Source organism: Misgurnus anguillicaudatus, chromosome 21, assembly GCF_027580225.2.
Source record: "Misgurnus anguillicaudatus chromosome 21, ASM2758022v2, whole genome shotgun sequence".
NCBI lineage: Eukaryota > Metazoa > Chordata > Actinopteri > Cypriniformes > Cobitidae > Misgurnus > Misgurnus anguillicaudatus.
The window spans coordinates 33,937,216-33,963,130 of record NC_073357.2 but is presented as its reverse complement, the minus strand read 5'-3'; the positions used below and the strand labels follow the sequence as shown (position 1 = coordinate 33,963,130).

Sequence of the window (25,915 nt, the reverse complement as noted above, 5' to 3'; positions counted from 1 at the left end):
TTTAATTTTCGTAAGAGCAGATGAGTAAATGTTCTTGCCTTATTAGGATGTAAATCCCGCATCCTTACCATATATAGAAAACCTCCACACCTCCTTAGACTCCTATATAAGCTGACTGTTAACAAGAATCTTGAAGAATCAACTTTTACATTTTGGTTATTTCTGAAGACTGTGTGGAAGAGCCACAGGTAACAACAATACAATACAGGTAAGAGGTGTTTTTTCTGCTTTATCTGACATTAAATAGTTGAAGAGCGGGTTCAATTTTTCAACCCCTAATTGTCACAGGCCACAGGTGGGCCGAACAGTACACGTAAATATTAAATGATAATTGCCTATTCTAAAACTAAAATATGGTTGTTGACAAATTATATCTGGTTGTAGTTATATATGGTGTGTAGTTTTGAAAAAATTGAGACTCTAGTGAGACTAATTTTGTAAAATATCATGGGTCCACAGGTGGGCCTAGGTTATTATAATTAAAAACAATTAAAGCTCCTATAACACAACCTGTTTCAGCATATCTGATGTTAATTCACAAGTTTCACAAGTTTATTTTCACAACATCACAATTACACATGTTGCATTGTACACTACATTTCAATGCTTAAGTAGCACTTGAAAATCATCGTAGATCTACGAGCGCTCTGGAGTAATCGTTAATTCATAAGTGCGTCGTAAGAAAACAGTGAGGCTGTTTACACTTGGTATTAAGATGTGTTTTCGTCGATCGGATCACAAGTGGACGAGAGAGACACATTACGTTTACACCTGGTATTTAAGTCTCTTTTGTCCACTTTGACCACTTCTGTCCTGAATACTGTCAGGGGGTGGTCTGTCGAGACGGTGGGCGAGTCTCTCCGCTGTCATTCAAACGCGAACGGGAGTAATTATGAGTTTATATGGACGCAAACTAATATTATATCGGAGTCCGCTGCTTGTTTAACAAGTAAAGGTGCTGCACAGTGTTTTCTACAAGTATATGTTAGAGCTTTCTCTGAATTTTCAGCGCAATTGATGAAATAGGATCGCGCAACTTTCAAACGTTTGCAAAATGAAACTACGGAGACCAACCGCTTTAGTTTTATAAATGAAAGGCTAAAAATAGCGCTCTTCACCATGTGTCCGCGCCAGAAGTCAAAAAAGACCTAAAACATAATGTTCAGTACCTCAGATTAGATAAATGGGCGGAGAAAAGGTGGTCGCGTGTGGCTGTTCGAACATATTCAACCACATGCGCGTTTACAATATAAAAGCAATCCGATCGAAAGGGTTTTCGACAACCTCTGAATGTGGTTGAAAGTGGTCGAAAGTGGATGCGTTCAAAACGTTTTGGACACTGTTTACACCTGGCATTAACGTCGTCCACTTGTGATCCGATCGACAAAAACGCATGTTAATGCCAAGTGTAAACAGCCTCAGTGTTATAAGGTCACCTGCAGGACAACCAGCCAATTGCACTCCTGCAAAAACTATAATGTAATTTTATTTGGGTTATTTATTAGGTTTTTCTTTGTTTATTTGTTTAAATTACTTTAATAAAATATATTTAAAATTCAAATCAGAAATCAAATTTAAATGACTAAACATAAATTAATAAAGAAGGAAAAGGTATTTGGTACAAGTTGGTAATAGTTTTTTTGTATTTTGGTAAAAGTTGGTAGCAAATTGATAAATGTTTCCTACCAATTGCTGCTTTAATTAATCTAAAAATTGTTTAGTGAAATTACATCTAATTAAAGAAACCAAATAAATATTTATGGTACAGTGCAATAATTCATAATAATAATAAATAAACATAGATAATAAAACAACAACAGTAATAATAATAATCTAAACTTTAATATGAAATGCAGAAGGCATTTCTATTGAAGAAATTTAATGACAAAAGTTTTTGAATTAAAATAGCCTGTTGAATTGTACTACCTGAAAAAAAATGCATTGTATTAACCGTGCTTGAATTTTAATGCATTGTATTTTTAGGTTTTGCATTTTTAAGGGCTGAAATTCAACATGCAGTGTATATTTTCTGTATTAAAAATTCAATAGTCCACATTCACCTTTTAGATTTCACTTTAAAATATTCGGTCTGTTTAAAAATACAATGTAAAATATTCAGCAGGCAATTTTCAGTCCATTTAAATTCAAGTCCAAAAATTCAAGTCCAAAAATTCAGTCGTACAGATTTCATTTAACATCCGGGAACTGCAGGAAAAGCAGTAGAGTACAGAGTATAATCTCATCTGCTGTTAATCGTTCCCTTTCAGTCGGTCACTACGACGTCACGTCGTGACCGACGAATTGGGAACCGCTTCGCGGGTGACCTATCTACTTCGAGAACTATCAAAAAATGCCAATGAACTTGGCATGCAGGTATTTGCATAATGCCGGCGCCGCCCCGCCAGGTGCGTATATAAGGCGCAGGTGCATAATACCAAATCAGCTTTATTGCTTCGAAGCCGGCAGACATCTGCTCACGAGAAGCTATTCTGAAAACTGATCTTCGTAGATCCTGTTCTGTGGGAAGAGAAAAATCTCAGCTTGCTGAAGTTGGTTGGGCAAAGACACCTCAGCGGAGGCTCGCAGTGTTTTCTCCACCCTTTCTCTCTCTCTCTGTCTCTTTTTTTAGGACTTGAGTTCGAGTGAGTGCGTTTGCCTCTCCCTGTGTGTTTCACCAGCTCGCACAAAAGAGTGATTTCCCTAAAAGAGCAGCACGTTTGAGCTTTGTGTCTTTTTAAAGACAGCCACTCATTCGTGTCACGGTCGGGGTCGTCTTTTTAAAGATGGATTTCCGTCCGTGCTCCGTTTCTGGATGCGGTGTGTTCATCGCCCCCCAGGATGGCCACAAGCGTTGTCTTTCGTGTCTGGGGCTCCAGCACGCAGAGGCAGCGTTGCGTGATAGCTCATGCCCCATCTGTGAGGGCATGACTATGGCGGATTTGCGGAGACGGGTGTCGTTCCTCCGGCAACGGCTCCCGCCTTCCCAGTCTGGTGCTGCTAAGGGCGCAGCTACCAAACTTGCGAAGGATGACCTCCGTATAACGGTGCTGGGTCGGTCTGCTGGTTCGTCCAGTAGCTCCCAGCGCCCTGATCCGTTGCCAGCGGAGGTCCCGATGGAGACGAGCGGCCCATGTTCTACGGTGTCCTCGCGCTCTGTCGAGCCTCCACCTGACGCGATGTCCACCGTAACTTCGGAGGGGGGGGTTGTCAGCCTCGGACGTCGATCCGGATCCGCTCCCGCCTTCGGGCCAGGTTGCGGGTTCTGCGTTCGACCCTGAGATGGCAGCCATGCTCGCTCGGGCGGCGGAGGCGGTCGGCTTGGAGTGGACTAAACCTCCCCCACCTGAACCGTCCCGCCTCGATGATTGGTTCTTCGGGGGTGCCAGGGCTTCTCAGTCCTCGCCCCCGGTGCCTTTCTTCCCCGAGGTGCATGAAGAGCTGACGCGGTCGTGGAAAACCCCGTTTTCCGCCCGGAACCGGCCGTATCAGCCTTCACCTCTCACCTCTCTCGAGGGTGGAGATGCCAAGGGGTACACTGGTATCCCGTCAGTGGAGCGCCCGGTCGCGATGCAGTTGTGTCCGGCCGGTGTCGCTTCCTCCTGGCGGGACCAGCCTACTCTCCCCTCACGGGCCTGTAAGCAGTCTTCGGCGCTGTCCGGTGCTGCTTACAAGGCTTGTGGGGAGGCAGCCTCTGCCCTGCATGCCATGGCATTGCTGCAGGTTCACCAGGCTAAGGCTCTGAGGGATCTGCACGCGGGAGGTCACGACTCGGCGGAGTTCTCCGAACTACGTGCGGCTACAGATCTGGCGCTTCGTGCGACCAAGGTCACCGCACGCGCCGTCGGGCGTGCGATGTCTATTCTGGTAGTCCAGGAACGCCATCTCTGGCTGTCTCTGGCGGACATGAAGGACGCTGATAAAACCCGGCTCCTGAATGCTCCGGTTTCCCAGACCGGCCTGTTCGGCGAGACGGTCGAGGAGTTTGCGCAGCAATTCTCCGCGGCCAAGAAGCAGACTGAGGCCATCGCTCAGATCATGCCACGTCGGAAGCGTCCTGCGCCTGCCCCATCCACGTCGGCGCCTCAGCCTGGTCCTCGCCGAGGGCGTCCTGCGGCGGCCGCCTCCGTTCCTCCCCGGGGCTCTTCTAAGAAGTGAGGAACCGGTCGTCAGCAGCCCGCCCCGCCCGCTCAGCCCGCTTCAAAGGGTGGTAAAAGAAGATCTAAGCGGCCCTGAGACGGGCGACCTAGAGATGGAAGGGATCGCTCTTCGGGAGATGGTGAAGGCACCACTCCCCCCACCGGAGGAGGGCCGGTTGGGGAATCTTTTGTTTCATTTTTCTGTTCCGCCGACTTTTCAGTCGGCACCCACAAATTCACAAAAAGAGCGAATTCCACTTCCATCTCTAGGTCTTCAGATGAGCGCCGGAGATACGAGCGGGCTCATAACCCCCCCTCGTTCTCCGACTCATCAGAGGAGAACGAGAGCGACGCACGGGCTCATAACCCCACCGCGCTCTCCGACTTCTCAGGCGGTAGGAGACAGCTACGGGCTCATAACCCATCGTCTCCCTCCTCCTTCGCCAGAGGGTGCATCGAGTGGTGTGAGGTGTCTTCAGCAGAGCCTCCCTTACTCAACCACCCAGCAACGGACTCAGGTGAGTGTTATCACGCACAACACTGCTGTCGGTGCAGCCGTTACGCACACACCGGCGATCACCTCCGTTGCGCCCGCCGCGGGTACACCGATCGTGCCTTTAGTCCCCCTCGCACGGTATCTGGGGGCGTGGGAACAGCTTTCCAGCCCGTCGCGTTGGCTTTTACGCACGATTCGTCTCGGCTATGCGATCCAATTTGCCCGGCGTCCCCCCAAATTCTCCGGCGTTCGTTTCACTACGGTGAGAGCTGCCGATGCGCACGTCCTCCGTGCGGAGATCGCTGTCTTATTGGCGAAGGACGTGATCGAGCTGGTCCAGCCGAGAGGTTTTACAGCCCTTACTTTATTGTACCCAAGAAAAGCGGCGGCTTGTGACCGATCCTGGACCTGCGTTCGTTGAACCGTGCACTTCACAGAATGCCGTTCAAAATGCTGACGCCCAAACGCATATTTCCATGCATTCGTCCAAACGATTGGTTCGCATCTATCGACCTGAAGGACGCGTACTTTCACGTATCGATTCTCCCCCGACACAGGCCGTTTCTCCGCTTTGCGTTCGAGGGGCGAGCATACCAGTACAAAGTACTCCCATTCGGGATATCTCTGTCGCCCCGTGTATTCACCAAAGTAGTGGAGGGGGCTTTGAAACCACTGAGAGAGAGAGGTGTGCGCATTCTCGCGTATCTGGACGATTGGCTAATAATAGCTCAAACACGTCAGACGCTGTGCGATCACAGAGATTTAACTTTAAAACACCTCGCTCGTTTGGGTCTTCGGGTCAACTGGGAAAAGAGCAAGCTTTGCCCCGTGCAGAGAATCTCTTTTCTCGGTATGGAACTGGACTCGATCGATTTGACAGCTCGTCTAACAGAGGCGCGTGTACAGTCGATTCTGACTTGACTGGATACATTCAAGAGCAAGAGCGCGGTCCCGATTAAACAATTTCAGAAGCTTTTGGGGCATATGTCAGCAGCCGCAGCTGTAACTCAGCTCGGACTGCTTCATATGAGACCGCTTCAGCATTGGCTTAACGATCGAGTTCCGAGGAGAGCGTGGCTGCGCGGCATTCACCGTGTTATCATTACACCTGCGTGTCGTCGCACTTTCACTCCGTGGTTAGACCGTGCGTTTCTCCGAGCCGGTGTGCCTCTGAGACAGGTCTCCAGGCATGCGATAGTATGCACAGATGCGTCAGACACGGGGTGGGGGGCCACGTACGATGGGCTTGCGGCTTCGGGGGTCTGGACGACACCCCAGCTGCATTGGCACATAAACTGCCGGGAAATGTGGGCTGTATATCTTGCGCTCGTCCGTTTCAGCAACGAGTTACGGGGCAAAGATGTATTAGTTCGAACAGACAACACTGCGACCGTGGCATACATCAATCGTCAAGGCGGTTTACGCTCGCGTCACCTGTCGCATCTCGCCCGTCACCTCCTCACTTGGAGTCAGAAGAATTTGAGGTCTCTTCGTGCCATTTACATCCCGGGCACGCTCAATGTAGAGGCGGATGCGCTCTCTCGGGCTGCGCGTCCCGGCGAATGGCGACTCCACCCCATTGCGGTTCAGCAAATTTGGAGACGTTTCGGCAAAGCGCAGATAGATCTGTTTGCTTCCCCAGAGACGACCCATTGTCGCCTGTTCTATTCACTAGCCGACGACTCGCTCGGCGTGGATGCATTGGCACACAGCTGGCCGCGAAACATGCGCAAATACGCGTTCCCTCCGGTGAGCCTCATTGCGCAAACCTTATGCAAAATCCGGGAGGACGAGGAGAGCGTGCTGTTGGTGGCACCGTATTGGACAACCAGGAGTTGGTTTCCAGAACTCTCTCTCCTCGCGACAGCCCCTCCGTGGAAGATTCCCCTGAGGAAGGACCTTCTTTCTCAACAAGAGGGCACATTATGGCACCCGCGCCCCGACCTGTGGAACCTCCATGTGTGGTCTCTGGACGGGGCACGGAGGATATGAGTGATTTACCGCAAGAGGTATCTAACACTATTGCTGCTGCGCGAGCGCCGTCTACGAGACAGGCTTACGCGCCTTAATGGAACCTGTTTGTCGACTGGTGTTCTTCCCGAAGTGAAAACCCCCGAGAATGCCCGATTAGTGTTGTGCTTTTATATCTCCAGCGTCGTTTGGAGAATAGGCTGTCACCATCCACTATTAAGGTCGATATCGCTGCGATATCAGCTCACCAGTCACCCGTAAACGGTAGAACAGTGGGTCAGCACGACCTAGTCATCAGATTTCTCAGAGGCGCTCGAAGACTGAATCCTTCGCGTCCCCCCTCTATTCCTCCTTGGGACCTGTCCTTGGTGCTGAAATCACTCCAGGAAGCCCCATTTGAGCCTCTGCATAGTGTGAGTGTTAAATTTCTTACAATGAAAACATTAACTCTCCTTGCTTTGGCTTCTGTTAAGAGGATAGGGGATATTCATGCATTTTCGGTCGATGAATCGTGCCTTCAGTTCGGGCCGGCTGCATCCAGCGTGACACTGAGACCCCGGCCCGGCTTTGTGCCCAAAGTTCCCACCACTCCTTTTAGAGATCAAGTGGTGAATCTCCAAGCACTGCCTTTGGAGGAGGCAGAACCAGCCATGGCTTTGTTATGCCCTGTTCGTGCACTACGTGTGTATATAGACAGGACGCAAAGTTTTAGGACCTCAGATCAGCTCTTTGTTTGTTACGGTGGTCAGCAGAAAGGAAAAGCTGTCACCAAGCAGAGGATGTCCCATTGGATTGTGGATACTATAGCCCTTGCATATCAAAAGCAGAATGTGCCTTGTCCATTTAATTTACGTGCCCACTCTACACGCAGTGTGGCATCATCTTGGGCACTGGCTCGCGGTTCCTCGCTAACAGATATTTGTAGAGCTGCAGGCTGGGCGACACCTAATACGTTCACAAGATTCTATAGTGTTCGTGTCGAACCGGTTTCCACTCGGGTTCTTTCTACTAACTAGTTAAGAATGCCGAGGGTCGGCTCGTGTGTCGGCTTGGAGCCTCTATTTTGGTGCTGTACAGTTGCACCAATATGGAAGGCCATCGGGGCAAAAACGTCACAAAAACTGTTTTTGCCTCTCCTCCACCGCCCTGATAGCTGGTGTTGCGGAGCATCCGCTGTCAACCTATCACTGATGTATTCTCTGTAAACCTGTGTAGGCTAGGCGTCCACATTTGTCCCCTACGTGGGGTTCATTTGTGTGTAAAGTCCGTGGGGTTCTAATCCTCCACGTTTTTCCTTAGCAGAGCCTGCTCTGCATCTCTCAACATACCATGTATTGTTCAGAGACTTTATTTTGAGCAACCTGTCGGTTGTTTCATATATTTTTATGTCATCCATTTAACCTTCTTAGGGGATGGCTTCCGCAGTGTTCTAACTCCGCTCAGTTTAGACGCTTCTCCCAGTTCGCTGCTTCACTATCGTGGGTTAAGGAACAGGTAGTGACCGGCCTTCTGCATTTCGCCTTAGGTTCCGCCCCTTTATGTGGAGGGCGGAGGGCTTTTGCAGGCACTGGAAGGGTTCAGCTGCAGTGGCGTTTTGGTAGGGATTCCCAATTCGTCGGTCACGACGTGACGTCGTAGTGACCGACTGAAAGGGAACGTCTCGGTTACGTATGTAACCCTCGTTCCCTGAAGGAAGGGAACGGAGACGTCACGTCCCGTCGCCACAGTTTGCTGTTCCATTGCTGTTTCAGGCCGGGCACTGTTGCTCGGCTTCTCAGCAATAATATAGCTGATTTGGTATTATGCACCTGCGCCTTATATACGCACCTGGCGGGGCGGCGCCGGCATTATGCAAATACCTGCATGCCAAGTTCATTGGCATTTTTTGATAGTTCTCGAAGTAGATAGGTCACCCGCGAAGCGGTTCCCAATTCGTCGGTCACGACGTGACGTCTCCGTTCCCTTCCTTCAGGGAACGAGGGTTACATACGTAAACGAGACGATCTGACCAGCAGGTGGTGCACGTGTTCGCCAAGAATTGGTACATGTAAGATGATTTATCCACTGCATAGCCTACCAGCTCTCTAACTCAGCACTATAAGTCACGCCATGTTTATTGCTACACTTTATACAATATAGTCTATTGCTTTTAGCAACAAATAGCCTATAATAACAACCTTCAGAAAACAGGAACATTTTGCTTGAATATTTATTCACATATATGCATTTCCTTGGCTGCTAAGCAACAATTTATTCAATGAGTCATTTTTTTCCCGTAGGCAGCTGCCACGTCCTTAACAACAAGGATGAGGGCATCTTGATTAGCTGAAATGCCCAACTTTACAGCAGAAAATATTATTTTTACAGCTTGGTAAAGCTTTTTGTCTGTATAGCAAATTTTGCCCTTCATGACAACTGTTAGGGGGGTGAATTTTTTAGTTACTCATCCGTTTAAATTATATTAAGCCTAATTCAGTGTATGGCCACTTGAGTGACGTGTAAACTGCCAATGCTGTCACTATCGTCGAGCTAGGTAGGTGGGTGTGGTTTCAACAAGCAGCCACCTCAGCTTCACCCACGTTCCGCCTCTTTACCCATTTTCGGTTATCAGCGAGTGCAGCACGGTAACACATGGCCAAGATGGGTACAGCAAGCTCCACCAACTATTGGCTTCAAAAAAGCTCTTCACAAACTTATTGGTGATGTCACAGACACTACATCCATATTTCTTTACAGTCTATGGGATGGTCAATATTTTTCCTTTTGTTTGCAGACTGTCTTTGACACAAAGATGTTTTGGGGAATTCTTTTCATCAGTATCTCACTGAATTTATGGTTCTGTGAGTCTTTTAAATGTAAGTGATAAACTGATTTATTTATTGCTCTGTAAACCTCACATAAAACATTCAAATGTATTATACTTGAGTTGATATTGTATTCAAAGTGCTTTAAAGAATACCTCCGTTGTTGTTTTTCACACTACATTTATTATTAACATATCGTTTTAAGGTTCTGCAGTAAAGGGCATAGTTTTAGTTCAAGATAAAGAAACATCTGATGAATCTGAACATTTTCTGAAGATGTTTGGATATAAGGCTCGAAGCTGCAAAGAAATTCAGGAGAAGTACAACATTAAGGATGGTAGGTTTTTTCGATTCTTCTTCTTTTTATTCTAAGGATTTAATTGATGACACAATTGCTTTTTTCCACACAGATGGCCTATACTATCTGACCACAGAAAATGGGATGATTTACCAGACGTTCTGTGATATGACCACTGCGGGGGGAGGCTGGACGTTGGTGTCCAGTGTGCACGAGAACAACATGTATGGAAAATGCACTGTTGGTGATCGCTGGTCAAGTGAGCAGGGCAATAACCCCAACCGTCCTGAAGGGGAAGGAGCGTGGTCAAACACAGTCACGTTTGGTACAGTATTGGGTGCTACCAGCGATGACTACAAGGTATTTTTAATAATGAATATATATATATATATATATAATTTATATTACATTTTTGTTCTTTTCAAATAGACAAATTTTGTGTTTGTTATATGACTACGATTTGAAAATGCTCATTACATAAAATTGACAGCCTGTATCTCATCTGTCACAGAATCCTGGATACTTTGACATTGCAGCACAAGATGTGTCTGTGTGGCACGTTCCTAATAACATTCAGATGGAGCAGTGGAAATCTGCCTCAATCCTGCGATATCACACTACATCTCACTTCTTAAGTGACAACGGTGGAAACCTTTTCAAATTATTTAAGGTTAATGAGTTTAATCTTTGTAACTGGTCATTTATAGCAGTGGTTCCCAAACTTTTTCAGCGTGCGGCCCCCCTTGTGTACATCGCATTTTTTAAAATGTAATATTTTAATTAAACAAAACATTTAAAATTATACATAGTAGTGCTATTGGTTAGTTGGCTTATTATTTTTTAGGTTTAATTACACAGAATTCATGATAAATGAATGTATTTTATAAAATTTCATAAAACTGGGGCCCCCCGGCAGTTTGAAAACCACTGATTTATAGCAGACATCCCATAGCCACTTACAATGCATTGTCTGTATACATCTGTAGTCTAAATAAGGTTGATGAATCTGATCAAACAGAGATTTTTACAGTTAATAGTAATACTGTATGCTGTTGGGGTTGTACGTAATGAAAAGGACCACGACAAAATCCTAAAGAGGAATCATTCCTGCTCAAACATTGTGTAGAACAATATACAGATAGAACAGTACCATTATTGTAAAATAAATTAAATAGCATCTGTTCAAGAAATTAGGAAAAGTACTCAATTACAAATACTAATAAATACTTAATTATAATCTTTATCTATTTTTAAGAAATACCCAGTGACTTTTGGAATAGGGGAGTGTCGCAAGGATAATGGACCTTCTATTCCAGTAGTGTATGACACTGGTGATGCAGAATACACCAAAACCCTTTATGGTCCTCATTCAAGAGGTGTGACAAAATCTCAATAGAGTCAGACTCATTTCAAGTCATTTTTATAAAAAAAATTGATAGATTGCTGCTGACAGCAATGCAATGACTGCCCTATACTGTAACTGTATATCTATATTAATCAACAGATTTATTTATCAACTCCTAATATAGGTTCCGAAAATGTTCATTCCAGTGATGCCATAGAATAAACATTTTGGTTTATAAAAGAACCACTTCTTTTTTTACCATGTTATAGTCTGATGAAGTACTGATCAAGCAGTTAATCTATTCACTTTTGATAATAATCTATTTTCATAATTTATATGATAACACAATAACATGGCTGGAAAAGATTAGTCCCTTTATTGATTACCATATCATATATCACATATTAACTACTTCTTAAATTAAATCTGTATATTTTAGGGGAATTTCAGTCTGGGTTCGTCACATTCAGAGTCTTCAATAATGAGAAAGCTGCCATGGCTGTTTGTTCTGGTGTTAAACCAACTGGATGTAACACTGAACATGTAAGTTACTACAAAAATGAGTCACTAGTATTAAATCAAAAATTACTTTTCTGTTCTAGAAATAATTTTCTGTAGTGTCTTCTAAGTTATTTAAAAAATATTTAAACAATGTGAACTGAAAACTAGACTGATAATTATAACTGAAAAATATTCTGCATTATAAAATAGACATTTAAATATATAAGCTATACTTGCTTTTTTACATTACTGTATTGGTGGAGGTGGATACTTTCCAGAGGTCGCCCCTAAAGAGTGTGGAGATTTTGCAGCATTAGACTGGGATAGTTATGGTGTAGGCTGGGGTGCATCAAAAAATCTAATCGAAGCAGCAGTACTTATGTTTTATCGCTGACAATCTATTTCAGATTTGATTTTCAGTAAATCAAACCAGACATAATTCCAGAATCATCAGCATGTATTCCTTTACTGTACTTTATGTCTTTATCTAATAATCACCCTTACAAAAATTAACCATGGTTTTACTACAGTTAAAACCAAAAAATAGCAATGGTTACTGTAGTAAAACAATGGTAACCACAAAATAACCATGGTTTTGACAACCACGGTTTTCAAAAACTACAGTTAAACCAAGGTTAGTGTATAAAACAGTAGTTTTGCTGATAGTAATCAATACACAAAAAAACATGGTTATTACACTTTTACCACAATAAAACCATGGTTAATTTTCGTAAAGGCAGTTAAATGTTATGAAACACTCCTGTTTCAGCAGTGCTTTTTCACGATTTGAAAAACTTCCCGAAAAGGGCCGTTGTTAACTGGGGATGGAGTGTGGAGAAAAGGTGGAGATTGCATAAAAGGGGAGTTCCATTAATAAATGAAAAAGTTTGTTCCAAAACTCAGATTTTAAAATGTTTGTCAAAACATGTTTATTATTATGTCATTATGTTTTTATTGTGCTGTATTGTGATACTTAGCCCTTTAACTGCCACACCAAGAAAAAGGCATTTGAAAAAAAATTTTTTGCATTTCTTATCTCCTTATGTCACTAGTTAACACAATCATTGTATTTTTTTCAACACATCCCATCATTTTTTTAACCGGCCTCTACCAAACGGTTGATATGTCACTTAAAGAAATTCAAACACATACTATGGAAATTAGAAAATATGAACTACAATACTATTTTTTACAAACATAATCAAAATAAAATGGTTTTGTATATTTAATCTTCTTTATTTATTGAAGTTTAACATATTAAAATATTTCAGGTTTTCATTTTAACACAGGAAATGAAATGTTTTCATGTTTTTTGCAATAAAAATGACTAAAAGTAACGAAAATAAGGACTTTCTGCATTTAAAACCTAAAATAAAAGAAGGCCAAAGATAGTAATACAATGGCATTTTAGTCTTTTATGATTTAAGAAACACACTGTCAAGTGTGGTAGTGCAACATATGTTTGTGTCTTTTTTTTAGATAAATTAAAGGGGTCATGGCATGAAAATCTGACATTTTCCATGTTTAAGTGCTATAATTGGGTCCCCAGTGCTTCTATCAACCTAGAAATGGGGAAAAAGATCAACAGTAACTTAGTTTTGCTAAACCATTCTTGCAAGCATGTGAAAAAATAGGTAATTGAAATTTGGCTCCCCTTGTGATGTCAGAAGGAGCTCGTATTATAATAATTCCGCCCCTTAATTTCCAACCACAGCCTTTTAGTGCAGAGAGGGAGAGACAGAGAAAATAATTCACAGCACAATTAAGTTTCAATTTCAACAAACCACCATCATTGTGATCAGTGTTTACACTTCATCCGCTCACTTGCATTTTAAAGGACACACCCAAAATGGCACATTTTTGCTCACACCTACAAAGTGGCAATATTAACATGCTATAATAAATTATTTATATGGTATTTTGAGCTAAAACATCACATATGTGCTCTGGGGACACCAAAGATTTATTTGACATCTTAAAAAAGTCCTGTGACATGGCCCCTTTAACATTGCTTTGTAAACCAGCAATGTTGTAAGCCAACGTTACAAACAATCCTGTAACAAACATTTTAAAACATCATTTAAGACGTAATTTTTGATTAATTAATCAGAAATTATGATTTCCATACATTAATTATATGAATTCATTATAGTTATTTCAAAAAAATATCCAGAAGTGGCAAAAATACATACTTAAGAAATGATCTCATTATATTCAATAATAAATAACAATAGCTGTGTCATATTCATAGCTGTGGATGATCAGAAATGTATATTTCATAGCAAATAGTACATTCTGACTGCAGAAATGGATGATCTGAAACATTACCTTAGCTTTTCTATATTTACCATAAAGTGACAAATCAACCGTTTGGTTGAGCATGTTTTTGAAAAATTATTCAAAACATACAAAAGTTATTTCATGGCACCAAGTAACATAGTTTTGCAAAGTTAGGGCTCTTACAGTGTAATATGTCAAAAAAAACTATGGTTTCCTTGCAAAATTTCAACAAGAACATAACAGCAGTGATTTTTTTTTCTGACATCCACATAACAAGATATGTTGTGACAAGTGCTGTTGATTGACACATTGATATCTAGTGGATTTTTTTGGCATAACATATCTTAAACAAATAGTAGAGATGGCTCAATCAGCTTGAGTTAAGTTAGGTACTCCAATGTGTATTTGTTTAATTAATCTGTCATTTGTACATACGTTTTGTATTTATGAGTATATTGTTTCTTTATTTCACGGTGAACCGTATTGAAAGGGAACCATGGTTAATTTTCGTAAGGGAAGCCAGAGGTCCCCAACCAGTACCAGGTCGCAAGAATGTCATGGAAAAAATGTCTATAATAGCTACGCATCCGTCAAAATTCTCTGTCTCGTTTGTCGATGCCAAGGGACTGCTACAGATAACACACATTTTTTTCAGAAAGGTTACACGTGTGAAGAACGCCGCTGTGTGCAAAAATCCTTGGAAAATAAAAGGATTTTTCCTACCTTGGAGATGCTCACATTTCTAGTCTCACCAAAACCATTACCAAACCTTTGGGGAACCAAAGCAACATCACTGCAGGCATCTGATGTTCCAGGTGCATCAGTGGTTTGGTCGGGCGTCAACTTTGACACTTCCTGCTTAACAGTCTAAAACAACAAGATCATAAGTTAAACATGAAATCATGGTCCACATTCATCTGTCAGGAGGATAAGATGAACACTGACCAGCATGCAGGGCGACTCAGAGTCAAAAATGTCTGACGGCAGCAGGAAGAGACTCTCACCTGTGACAGTAAAGAGTCAATATTTCAAGAATGATGTTGCTAACAACAACAGAAATATGAGGACTGAACCTAAAAGACCATTGAGGGATGTAAAGATGAGATACTCACGGCGTCTTGAGACAAAATCTGTATTCCAGTGATGGCTCGGCACAAGCGTAAGGTGACCGGCAGACTGCTGACCACAGAGAATAAAGTTCATTGTGGATATATTCAAATCATTGAATATATTCAGCAGTTTCTTTCCTTATACAACATCTATTCCTGAAATATACTGTAATGACATTTTCCACTGGACACTATGATCCTGACTATAAATGTAATTCAGGTAGAGGGACACCAGATATATAATTGTTCACTTCTGATATTTGTGACAATAGCACCTAAGCCTCCAGATAATGGATAAGTTGTAGCGCCGAAAGTGTCTGATGCTTGAGGAGCATCAATGCTGTGATCAGACATCAACTCTGATAGCTCCTGGTTCACACTCCTGTGAAGCATCACTGATTCTAACAGCAGTGGAGAGAGAGACCAAGAGGACAGCAGAGACAAACTCAATATATCACCACTGAAAATACTGTATGACCAAATAATGCAGAAATATGAAGCTTAAAGGAATAGTCTACTCATTTTGAATATTAAAATATGTTATTACCTTAACTAAGAACTGTTGATACATCCCTCTATCTATCATCTGTGTGCGTGCACGTAAGCGCTGGAGCGCGCTGCGACGCTTCGATAGCATTTAGCTTAAGGGCGATTTATAGTCGTGCGTAGGTCCTACGGCGTAGCAGCGACGGCGTAGGTTCCGCGTCGGTTTTCATTTATACTTGTGCGTCGCCGTCCGCGTCGACATGCAAACACACGCGAAACCGCTGGTTGGCAGTAATCACACGTGTAACCACAGTAGCAGCAGAAGTCGTCACAGAAGAAGAAGCTAAGCAAGTAAACCCACAAACGAAGAAGAAATAGCAACTTGTTGTGAGGTGCGCGTCAGGCTACGCAGAGCTACGCACAGGCTACGGATAGCCTACGATATAGACAAAACCAATCATAAAGCGAAGTAGGTTAGAGAGGCGGGACTTAGGAAAGGTAAAGCCAATCATATTAGCGATGTGAGTTTTGGAGGCGGGACTCATCTGTTAACCGTTTGTGTACCACAAATAGCGCTAATTTTCTAAATCATTTAAATGATTCCTGAATAAATTTATGTTAAATTAAATAAGTAATAAGTAAAAAACACAAGATACAGACAGACATCAGTTGTGAATAAAAACCATATTATTTTTAAAAAATAAAAAAGCACCCCAGAAAAAAAGGGCACTTTCTCTCCAGGAATAAAAAGGGCAGGTGCTCAAGCCCCCTTTGATGTCTATGTGTGCACGTGCCTGGGTGATGGTCCCAAACGTGAAGAAGACTCTATGAAGCTCCTGATCTGTCCAGCTGTAGGGCAGATTGTTCACATAGAGATGAACTCCCTGTAAAAGACAACACATGCAAACACAAGTCAAGTTACTGTAATCTACTTGGACACATTTCATGTTTACTGAAGATCTGATCACATATTTTTGTGAGTTTTGTGATAAATACCGGGAAGAGGCTCTTGTAGCTCATTTTCATGCGGTCATGGTTGACACTCGTGAAATGATCTGGCTGATGGACCTTTTGAAACAAACATCAGCTGTTAGTCCATCACTGAGACTTTCATCTACAACCCCAAATCAGAAAAAGTTGGGACACTGTAGAAATTGTGAGTAAAAAAGTAATGGAATCATTTACAAATCTCATAAGCTTATATTTTATTCACAGTAGAATATAGATAACATATCAAATGTTGAAAGTCAGATATTTTGAAATGTCATGCCAAATATTGTCTCCTTTTGGATTTCATGAGAGCTACACATTCCAAAAAAAGTTGGGACAGGTAGCAATAAGAGGCCAGAAATTTTAAATATACATATATGGAACAGTTGAAGGACCAATTTGCAACTTATTAGGTCAATTGGGAACATGATTGGGTATAAAAAGAGCCTCGCACAGTGGCAGTGTCTCTCAGAGGTCAAGATGGGCAGAGAATCACCAATTCCCCCAATGCTGCAGCGAAAAATAGTTTTCTGAGTTTTTCAGAGAAAAATTGCAAAGAGATTAAAGTTATCATCATCTACAGTGCATAAAATCATTCAAAGGTTTAGAGAATCTGGAACAATTTCTGTGCGTAAGGGTCAAGACCGGAAAACCATACTGGATGCCCGTGATCTTCGGGCTCTTAGACGGCACTGCATCACATACAGGAATGCTACTGTAATGGAAATCATAACATGGGCTCAGGAATACTTCCAGAAAACATTGCCAGTGAACACAATCCACCGTGTCATTCGCTCTTGCCAGCTAAAACTCTATTAGGTCAAAAAAGAAGCCATATCTAAACATGATCCAGAAGCACAGGCATTTCCCCTGGGCAAGGCTCATTTAAAATGTACTTTGGCAAAGTGGAAAACTGTTCTGTGGTCCAACGAATCAAAATTTGAAGTTCTTTTTGGAAAACTGGGACACCATTTCATCCGGACTAAAGAGGACAATGACAACCCAAGTTGTTATTAGCGCTCAGTTTAGAAGCCTGCATCTCTGATGGTTTGGGGTTGCATGAGTACGTGTGGCATGGGCAGCTTACACATCTGTAAACGCGCCATCAATGCTGAAAGGTTTATTCAAGTTCTAGATACATATGATCTCATTCAGACACCCTCTCTTTCAGGGAAGACATTGCATTTTCCAACATGACAATGCCAGACCACATACTGCATCAATTACAACATCATGGCTGCGTAGAAGAAGGATCTGAGTACTGAAATGGCCAGCCTGCAGTCCAGATCTGTCACCCACAGAAAAGATTTGGTGCATCATAAAGAGGAAGATGCGACAAAGAAGACCTAAGACAGTTGAGCAACTAGAAGCCTGTTTTAGACAAGAATGGGACAACATTCCTTTTCCTAAACATTGGTCTTCCTCCAGCTGTTCATTATATGTACATTTAACTTTTCTGGCCTCTTATTGCTACCTGTCCCAACTTTTTTTGGAATGTGTAGCTCTCATGAAATCCGAAATGAGCCAATATTTGGCATGACATTTCAAAATGTGTCACTTTCAACATTTGATTTGTTATCTATATTCTATTGTGAATAAAATATAAGTTTATGAGATTTGTAAATTATTCCATTCCTTTTTTACTCACAATTTCTACAATGACCCAACTTTTTCTGATTTGGGGTTGTACATTCAATTGATTAAGTTAACTAATACTACTACTATAACATATACAGGCTCTACCAAATAAGCCAGTGTTCTTCACTCCCAATCCTGGAGAGCCGGTGTCCTGCAGAGTTTAGCTCCAACCTTAATCAAACACACCTACCTGTGATCTTCTAGTGATCATGAAGACATTGATTAGCTTGCTCAGGTGTGTTTGATTAAGGTTGGAGCTAAACTCTGCAGGACACCGGCTCTCCAGGATTGGGAGTGAAGAACACTGAAATAAGCTATAGCAAAGCATGACTGAATAACACAGTGTATAGAGTCAAACTTACACCAGCTGATCATTCAGCAACATCCCATTGAGCTTCTGAATGGCTGTTTCGGCAGCTTCATTTGTCTCTTAATGTACAAACCCGTATCCTTTAGACTTAGAGCCATTCTTATCAGCAACCACCTTAAGGATAAGAGACACTTGTGCTTATCAAACATCAACTACGATGGTTAACACAAAATCTCATTGATAATAAAAGTCAATTCACAGTCATTACCTTGCAGGATAAGATGGTGCCGAAATGAGAGAAGGTGTCGTAAAGAGCCAGGCTGTCGATGTCTTTGGCCAGACCACTGATCTATATAAATGACTGGATTGCGCATAGAACGCTTGACGTAACTGCGTGAGGTGAAGCCAGCGCAGAGTTCGCGCCGCCATCTTGGTATACCCAACCGGCAGAGAGCGTCATTGACTTCCATTCAAACTCATGATCAAAATGTACCCCCTTTACAGCGTATCAGTTACACAAGGTTAATTTTTAGGATATGTGTACGTTAATTATTTGTTAATTCTGGTGTTATTTGCAATGTTTATGTTTTAATCGGGCAGGATAATGGATTTATAAAAAACCGTTAAGGTGAGTGTGTCTGTTGCATTTGTTAATGACACGGGTATAAATAAAGTTTTGTTTGACATTCAGCTACACTGTGACGGTCAGCGTTATTTCTCTAAATAAGTTTAAGTAACTTGTAAGTTTAGATAACATAATTACAAAACTAGCAAATTATTGCATACACATACGGTACAAAGCATGATTATTTATTTAGATTTCAGAATGAGCACGTTTATTGTCATTAATACTAAATATGCTGCGGTCTGTCTGCTGACCTGATACTGTAATAAAGATGAATGTATAATAACTGTTTAAAACGCAAAATGTACAACTTTCAGTAAATAACTATTTACATGCTTTGGACGTTTGTGTTGTAATATTGTACATGGTAACTTCACATATAAAAACGAAGACGAGTAAAGTGATGTTTTATCATTAAAATCTGATAACGTCCATTGATTTAATAGAACGGTTGGGTATACAAACATGGCGGCGCGGTGGCTTCACAAGTGTGACGTCATGCGCAATCCAGTCATTTATATAGATCAGTGGGCCAGACCCTGAATGAAAATGTTGCCAACACCACTGATCCTTAATGCAGGGTTTTTATCGGCCCACGTGATATGCATGGGTCAACCCATAAGAAGATCAAACATTAACATGCCCATTGCATGCTCAGCTAAAATAAGATGATAACATAATTCTCATTAGATTCAACAATCAGATGATGCTGATGTCATCTCCAGATAACTGAAAATATTAATATTTTACAGACCAATTAACCCATTTTAAATATTTACTTTAAGCTTACAGCCAGGTTTCAGCTAAGTTTAATAGTGCGAAATATTTAGTAACTTGTATTTCTTTATTTACAGCAGGTGTAACCAGACACTGAATGGAAAATATTAATATTTACCAGAAACTTCTTGATGAAATGAAGAATGGCGTTGAAAAGTAATCTGATGGATTCACACAATAAATAAGAAGATAAATCAAGATGATAAATCAGATGAGAAAAACATGCAAGCAGGTGATCGATTCAGAAGTTTTGTGTTCGAATGTAAATAAAATTACATCATCGTCACTATCCGTCAACTCCACGAATGACAGTGGGAAATCGTCATGCGCTTGTCTGCATTAAAATTACACAATTTTCTAAGGGGCACCCTTGAGGTGTTAGTTTGAATATTTTTTTAAAAGGGAACTTTTGTGTCTGCTGAAATAAAGTCCAAAATGCTTTTACTAATTTGAGATTAAAATGTCACGCCATTTTTTGTGTTTTTCTTAAATTGTTTGTTGCTAAAATGCAGGAAAATCCACTTCACACTTTTTAATGGAAATTTAAGTATCTTAGACAGTATTTATGTAATTACTTTCAATCCAAGGATTTAAGAATTTCTTTGAATGTATTTGTAAATTATCAATTTAAAGATGAGATCATAAGAGATCAAAAAAATTGCACAATCAAAGCATCATGTAGCACCATTGTAAGCAATGTTCCCTCTAAGCTGCGCGCGCGCGACCGCGCAGGCCAGTCGAAGTGGCTGCGCAATAGATTTGTCAGACCGCGCACATTTTTCAGACCGCACAAACAATTTTTTTTTCAGGGGTTAAACATCTGAGCATCAAAGGCGATGCAGGCTAGGTAATAAACATTTAAATATACAGAGATCATGTGACAACCAAGCCGGATGTACGTTAGAATATTTACATACAAGTATCCTAGGTTACTCTTGGCGTGCCCCGGCAAGCACAGTAGGCTACCATTGTAGCTGCCCCCTGGTTTTCTTAATAATAAGCAGAGAGTCTCTAATGGGTGTAATCATTTATTTTTCAGTCATCTGCATAAGCACCGTGAAAACGTCTCGGTTACTATCGTAACCTCGGTTCCCTGAGAGACGGGAACAAGACATTGCGTCCGCTGATGCTATGGGGTTAACTCCTCCCACTTCACCAGACACTGAAATCTTATTGAACAACGCCATTGCCAGGCATTGGCCAATTCGTCGTCGACCGCGTGACCGCTAGAAGCGTATAAAAAGCGGTGTTAGAGCGACGAGCGCCAGTATTCTCGACTGAACGAAAGCACTGATGGCTAGCCGCGAACTCGGCGCGTAACGCAATGTCTTGTTCCCGTCTCTCAGGGAACCGAGGTTACGATAGTAACCGAGACGTTCCCTTTCGAGAGCGGTCTCTCGACATTGCGTCCGCTGACGCTATGGGAACAGTGTTCAAACACGCCGAGAGAGCGGAGAAGCCAGCCCAGCAACGCTACGTAGTAAAAGAAACATCCAATAATATTCTGATACGCAGCGGCCATACCCCTAGGGGGGCGTGTCTAACCCATAAGGTAGCGATATTCCCGAGGTATGAAATTTGCATATCTCAACCTAAGGAACGTGAATACTCATCACTACACTGCTTAGGGTAGAAAGACAAGTAATTTGGGTGTAAATACTAATAGTAAATAACACGCGAGTAGTAAATAGCACGGCTTTGCCGGGCAAATTGTAGTTAATGTAGATTCACAACACAGAGTTAACGGCCTGAGGGGTAACGCCGTGTATGCAAGCGCCGTCTTTGCAAAGACGACCTGGTGGAGTGCAGGGTAGAGAAATGGCATACATCTTATCCACCGAATGACGCAGGCATACGTAAAGTCAAGACGACCTGCGAGAACACACTGCTGGCATTACATCGAAGCATAAGAGTGGTCAGTACTCACCGACAGGACTTTCGCAGCTAGAGATTGCATATTTAGCAAATAAAACCTTGCAAAGGTGTTATGAGAAGCCCAACCCGCTGCACGACATACATCCTGAATAGTGGTACCTTGAAACCAAGCCCATGAAGAGGCGATAGCTCTCGTAGAGTGAGCCCTGATGTTGAAAGGGGGCTCGAGTCCACTGCTCTCGTAAGCGAGCGTTATAGCCTCCACTACCCAGCACGAGAGCCGCTGTTTAGACACCGCTCTGCCTTTAGCAGCGCCGCCGTAGCAAACAAACAGTTGATCCGACGCTCTAAATTCAGCCGGACGGTTGACATACATTCTCAGAGCTCTGACCGGGCAAATCACCTCTCGGTTAGTCGCATCCTGTGATGTTGAAGGTGCTGCAGATATCGCCGTTAGGGATATTACCTGATCTCGGAAGGGAGTGGAGAGAGATTTAGGTACATATCCATCCTTTGGTCTTAGGATAACATTACAGTCAGCCGGACCGAAACGCATGCAGTCCTCGTTGACGGCGAGCGCTTGTAAATCCCCAACGCGTTTCGTTGTAGCTAGGGCGAGAAGAAGGGCTGTTTTGATGGATAGATCTTTGATAGAGCTAGACTCCAGCGGTTCAAACGGTGCTCGAGAAAGCGCATTCAGCACTATGTCTAAATCCCATGGCGGTACCAAAGGGGTACGGCGTGGTCTTAACTTCTCGCGCCTCTTAGGAATCGAACGACGAGCGCATTCCTTCCTATCGTTTGTCCCTCCAAGGGGGGGCGTAACGCAGCAATAGCGGCCACATATACTTTTAGCGTCGACGGCGAGCTGCCGGCGTCCATTCTATGTTGCAGGAAAAGTACAATATCTGACGCGGGGCAATTAAATGGGTCAATGCTGTTACTATGACACCATCTTTCGAACGCTTTCCACTTAAGGTCGTACAAGCGTCTTGTAGACGGAGCACGCGCCTCAGTCAGCGTGAACGCCGCTCGACGCAAGAGTTCGCTCGTGTTATCTACGATCCTCTCACCTTCCAAGCGTGTAGATTCCACAGTTCCGGGTTGGGGTGCCAGACTGAGCCCTCTACCTGAGACAGCAAATCCCTCCTCAAGGGAATCTGCCATGGGGGGCATATTAGCATCTCTCTCAAGTCCGGATACCATGGTTGGTTCGGCCAGTCCGGTGCCACTAAAATCACCGTAGCCCCTTCTTCCCTGATTTTGCACAGTACTAGCGGTATGAGCTTTATAGGAGGGAAAGCATACAGACTGACTTTCGGCCAGCGCGACGTCAACGCTTCCCCTTGCAGCGGGGAGTCCGTGAGCGAGAAGAACAGTGGGCAGTGCGTATTATCGCTCGTCGCAAACAGGTCTATCGAAGCTCTCCCAAACTGGTCCCAGATCAGCTAAACCGAATCGGGATGAAGCCTCCATTCTCCGTGGGGGAGGCCGTTCCTCGATAACATATCCGCGCCCTTGTTCAAAGCGCCTGGAATATGCGCTGCTCTGATGGATAGTAAGTGACAATCCGCCCACAGTAGGAGGCTGGCTGCCTGCTCGAATAGGGCTTTCGAAATGAATACCACCCTGGCGATTTATGTAAGAAACCACCGTCGTGTTGTCCGTCCGCACTAGAACATGTTGACGCTCGAGTTGCGGTTGAAATGCCCTGAGCGCTAACATTACCGCTCTTAATTCCAGACGGTTTATGTGCCAATCTCTCATCAGATCTGACCACGTACCGGACGCGGGTGTGCCCTGGCAGACTGCTCCCCAACCTGATGTCGACGCATCCGTGGTGACCACTATACGAGAGGCTATCTGACCTAGGGGGGCTCCGATACTGTAAAGGGTCGGATCGCGCCACGGTTTCAGAGTGCTGACACAGCTGTGTGTTACGTGAACCCGCATGCACGTCGATGCCCACATATTTGGCGGGACTCGATCTTTTAGCCACATCTGTAACGGACGCATGTGAAGCAATCCTAGATGACAAACCGGGCGGCTGACGCCATTAGACCCAAAAGCCTCTGAAACTCCCTCAGGAGGACAACCCGGCCGGGTCTGACGCGACGCAGATACAGTGTTAATGTTTCTACACGTGTTGCGATAGATGAGCACGCATCGATGTAGAATCCAACAGAACGCCCAGGTATGAAATGGATTGACTCGGAACGAGTTTGCTTTTCTGAGCATTGATTTGCAGCCCTAACGACTCTAAGTGGGGAAGCAATGCTTTTATGTGACTGATCAACAGATCGCGCGATTGAGCCATAATCAGCCAGTCGTCCAGATAATTCATAATGCGCATCCCACTCACTCTGAGGGGGGAGAGAGCTGCATCCATGCATTTCGTGAATGTACGTGGGGCTAAAGCTAGTCCGAACGGGAGAACGGAGTATTAATAGCTCGTGCCTTCGAACGCAAATCTCAGAAAACACCTGTGGCGGGGGGATATCTGAATGTGAAAGTAAGCGTCCTTTAGATCTATCGACGCGAACCAGTCCCCAGAGCGAATTTGCGCTAGGATCTGTCTCACGGTTATCATCTTGAATGCACGTCTGCGTAGCGCGCGATTGATGGGTCTCAGATCTAGTATCGGCCGTAATCCGCCGTATTTCTTGGGTACTACAAAATACCGGCTGTAGAAACCGCTCTCTAACTCGCTGTGAGGGACTCGTTCTATCGCTCCTATTGCGAGTAGGTTTTGTACCTCTTGTCTCAGGACGGGGGCATTTTGAGGTGCTGTTAATGACGATACCACACCTTTGAAACGGGGCGGTCTGCGTCTGAATTGTAGAGAGTAACCGTGCTCTATTATGCTCAATATCCACTCTGACACGCCGGGGATAGCTTTCCACGCGTCTAGAAATTGGCTGAGCGGGCGAAGCGGGCGGTGCGTTAACGCCTGCGGACGTGTTTTCTACGTTCGTGCCGTACCTTTGCAACGTTAGAAGTGTCAGTGGAGGAACAGCGCGTAGAAACTGGTTCTCGTTTAACGGCTCGTTGGCTGTGGTTGATTTTTATTGACAAGCACTCTGTATGTTTTGCAAACTCGGGCTGCCTTCCGGCAGGGCATCCGTCTCTGTATAAGGGCTGTGAGGAGGAAATAGCTCTTTCTGTGATGATGTTTGTATCTTTATTACATTTGCATTTACACAAACAACATTTAAACAAATGAACTTGTCGCCCACAGGAACAGAGGGGGGCAGAAGAACCCGTCGCGTTGACGCTTGCCCCTCCACGAGCGATCTCCTCCTCTCCGCCTTCTCGTCAGGAAGAGGGCTTCCTCGCCTGAGGCTGCCCGCCACCGCGTCGAGGGCTCCGACCACGTCTGTGACGTTTCCTCGGCTGGAACTGCCAATCCCTCTGTCTTACATCAGGCTCGGTACGAGCGGGTGCGGTGTAGCCAGCCAGAGGTGGCTTGGAAGGGCACTGCGCTGATCGCGGAGCAGAAGTAGAACGCGATCTGGCGGTCTCTTGATAGGATGAGCGTCTGGGGAGCAGCTGACTCATAGCTCTCGAGCGTTTCTGCGCCTCCAAAAAGCGCTCAACAACCGACTCCACAGCGTCACCGAAGAGGCGGGAGTAATTGGAGCATTAAGCAAAGCCTTTCGCTTGTTGTCCTTCAGCTCAGCTAGGGTAAGCCATAGGTGACGGTGAAGGACCACTAAAAATCCCATGTATTTTCAGATGGCTTGAGCGGAGAGCTTTGTGGCCATCAGCGCAAAGTCCGTGGCAGCGCGGAGGTTACGCACCGTGTCCGCATCGACGGCGCCGTCCAGCGACTGTAAAATCTTTGCCTGGAAGACCTGGAGAATGGCCATAGCGTGGAGCGCCGCCACCGCCTCCCCAGATGACGAGTAGGCTTTTTCCGCCAGGTGGGCCGTCATCCGACACGGCTTTGATGGCAGTCCGCGATCAGCGCCGAGCGTTGCGGAAGCAGGACAGAGGTGCGCTGCCACGTTCTCCTCGACAGGGGGAATGCGCACGTAACCGTGGGCTTCGCCCCCATCGACCCGGGAAAACATCCCCGGAGCATGGACGCGCGCCGACTGGGGCGCAGACCACGATTTAGAGACCTGTTCGTGAACGTCAGGGAAGAAAGGTGTCTTCCTCCTCGGAGCGGCCTGCTGGCGCCCCAATTGGAGAAACCAGGAATCCAATTTATACTTAGCCGGCTCGTCGGGTGAGGTCCAGCTAAGATCCAACTCCTTTGCCGCCAACTCCAT

At 44.1% G+C, this 25,915-nt stretch overlaps 1 protein-coding gene and 1 long non-coding RNA gene across 2 annotated transcripts; one reads left to right on the top strand and one right to left on the bottom strand.

Annotated features, from left to right (window-relative positions):
* The first annotated feature begins 110 nt into the window (after positions 1–110).
* Positions 111–13,122, top strand: LOC141352882 (intelectin-like). Its single transcript, XM_073858985.1, has 8 exons — positions 111–208; positions 9,377–9,458; positions 9,613–9,744; positions 9,818–10,065; positions 10,217–10,375; positions 10,961–11,081; positions 11,490–11,591; positions 11,797–13,122. Exons 2-8 carry the CDS (start codon positions 9,395–9,397, stop codon positions 11,943–11,945), a joined length of 975 nt encoding a protein of 324 aa, XP_073715086.1. The 5' UTR covers positions 111–208; positions 9,377–9,394; the 3' UTR covers positions 11,946–13,122.
* Positions 13,123–14,224: 1,102 nt separating this feature from the next.
* On the bottom strand, positions 14,225–15,452 carry LOC141352884 (uncharacterized). The gene is made up of 2 exons (XR_012359954.1): positions 14,944–15,452; positions 14,225–14,835 (listed from the first exon to the last, which is right to left on the bottom strand). It is a non-coding gene; the product is annotated as an uncharacterized lncRNA (long non-coding RNA).
* Positions 15,453–25,915: the final 10,463 nt, after the last annotated feature.

Coding starts and splice junctions, on each gene's coding strand:
- LOC141352882 (XM_073858985.1), top strand. CDS start 9,395: ATGTTTTGGGGAATTCTTTTCATCAGTATCTCACTGAATTTATGGTTC. Junction 10,066..10,216: donor CTACCAGCGATGACTACAAG/GTATTTTTAATA, acceptor CATCTGTCACAG/AATCCTGGATACTTTGACAT. Junction 10,376..10,960: donor ACCTTTTCAAATTATTTAAG/GTTAATGAGTTT, acceptor TCTATTTTTAAG/AAATACCCAGTGACTTTTGG.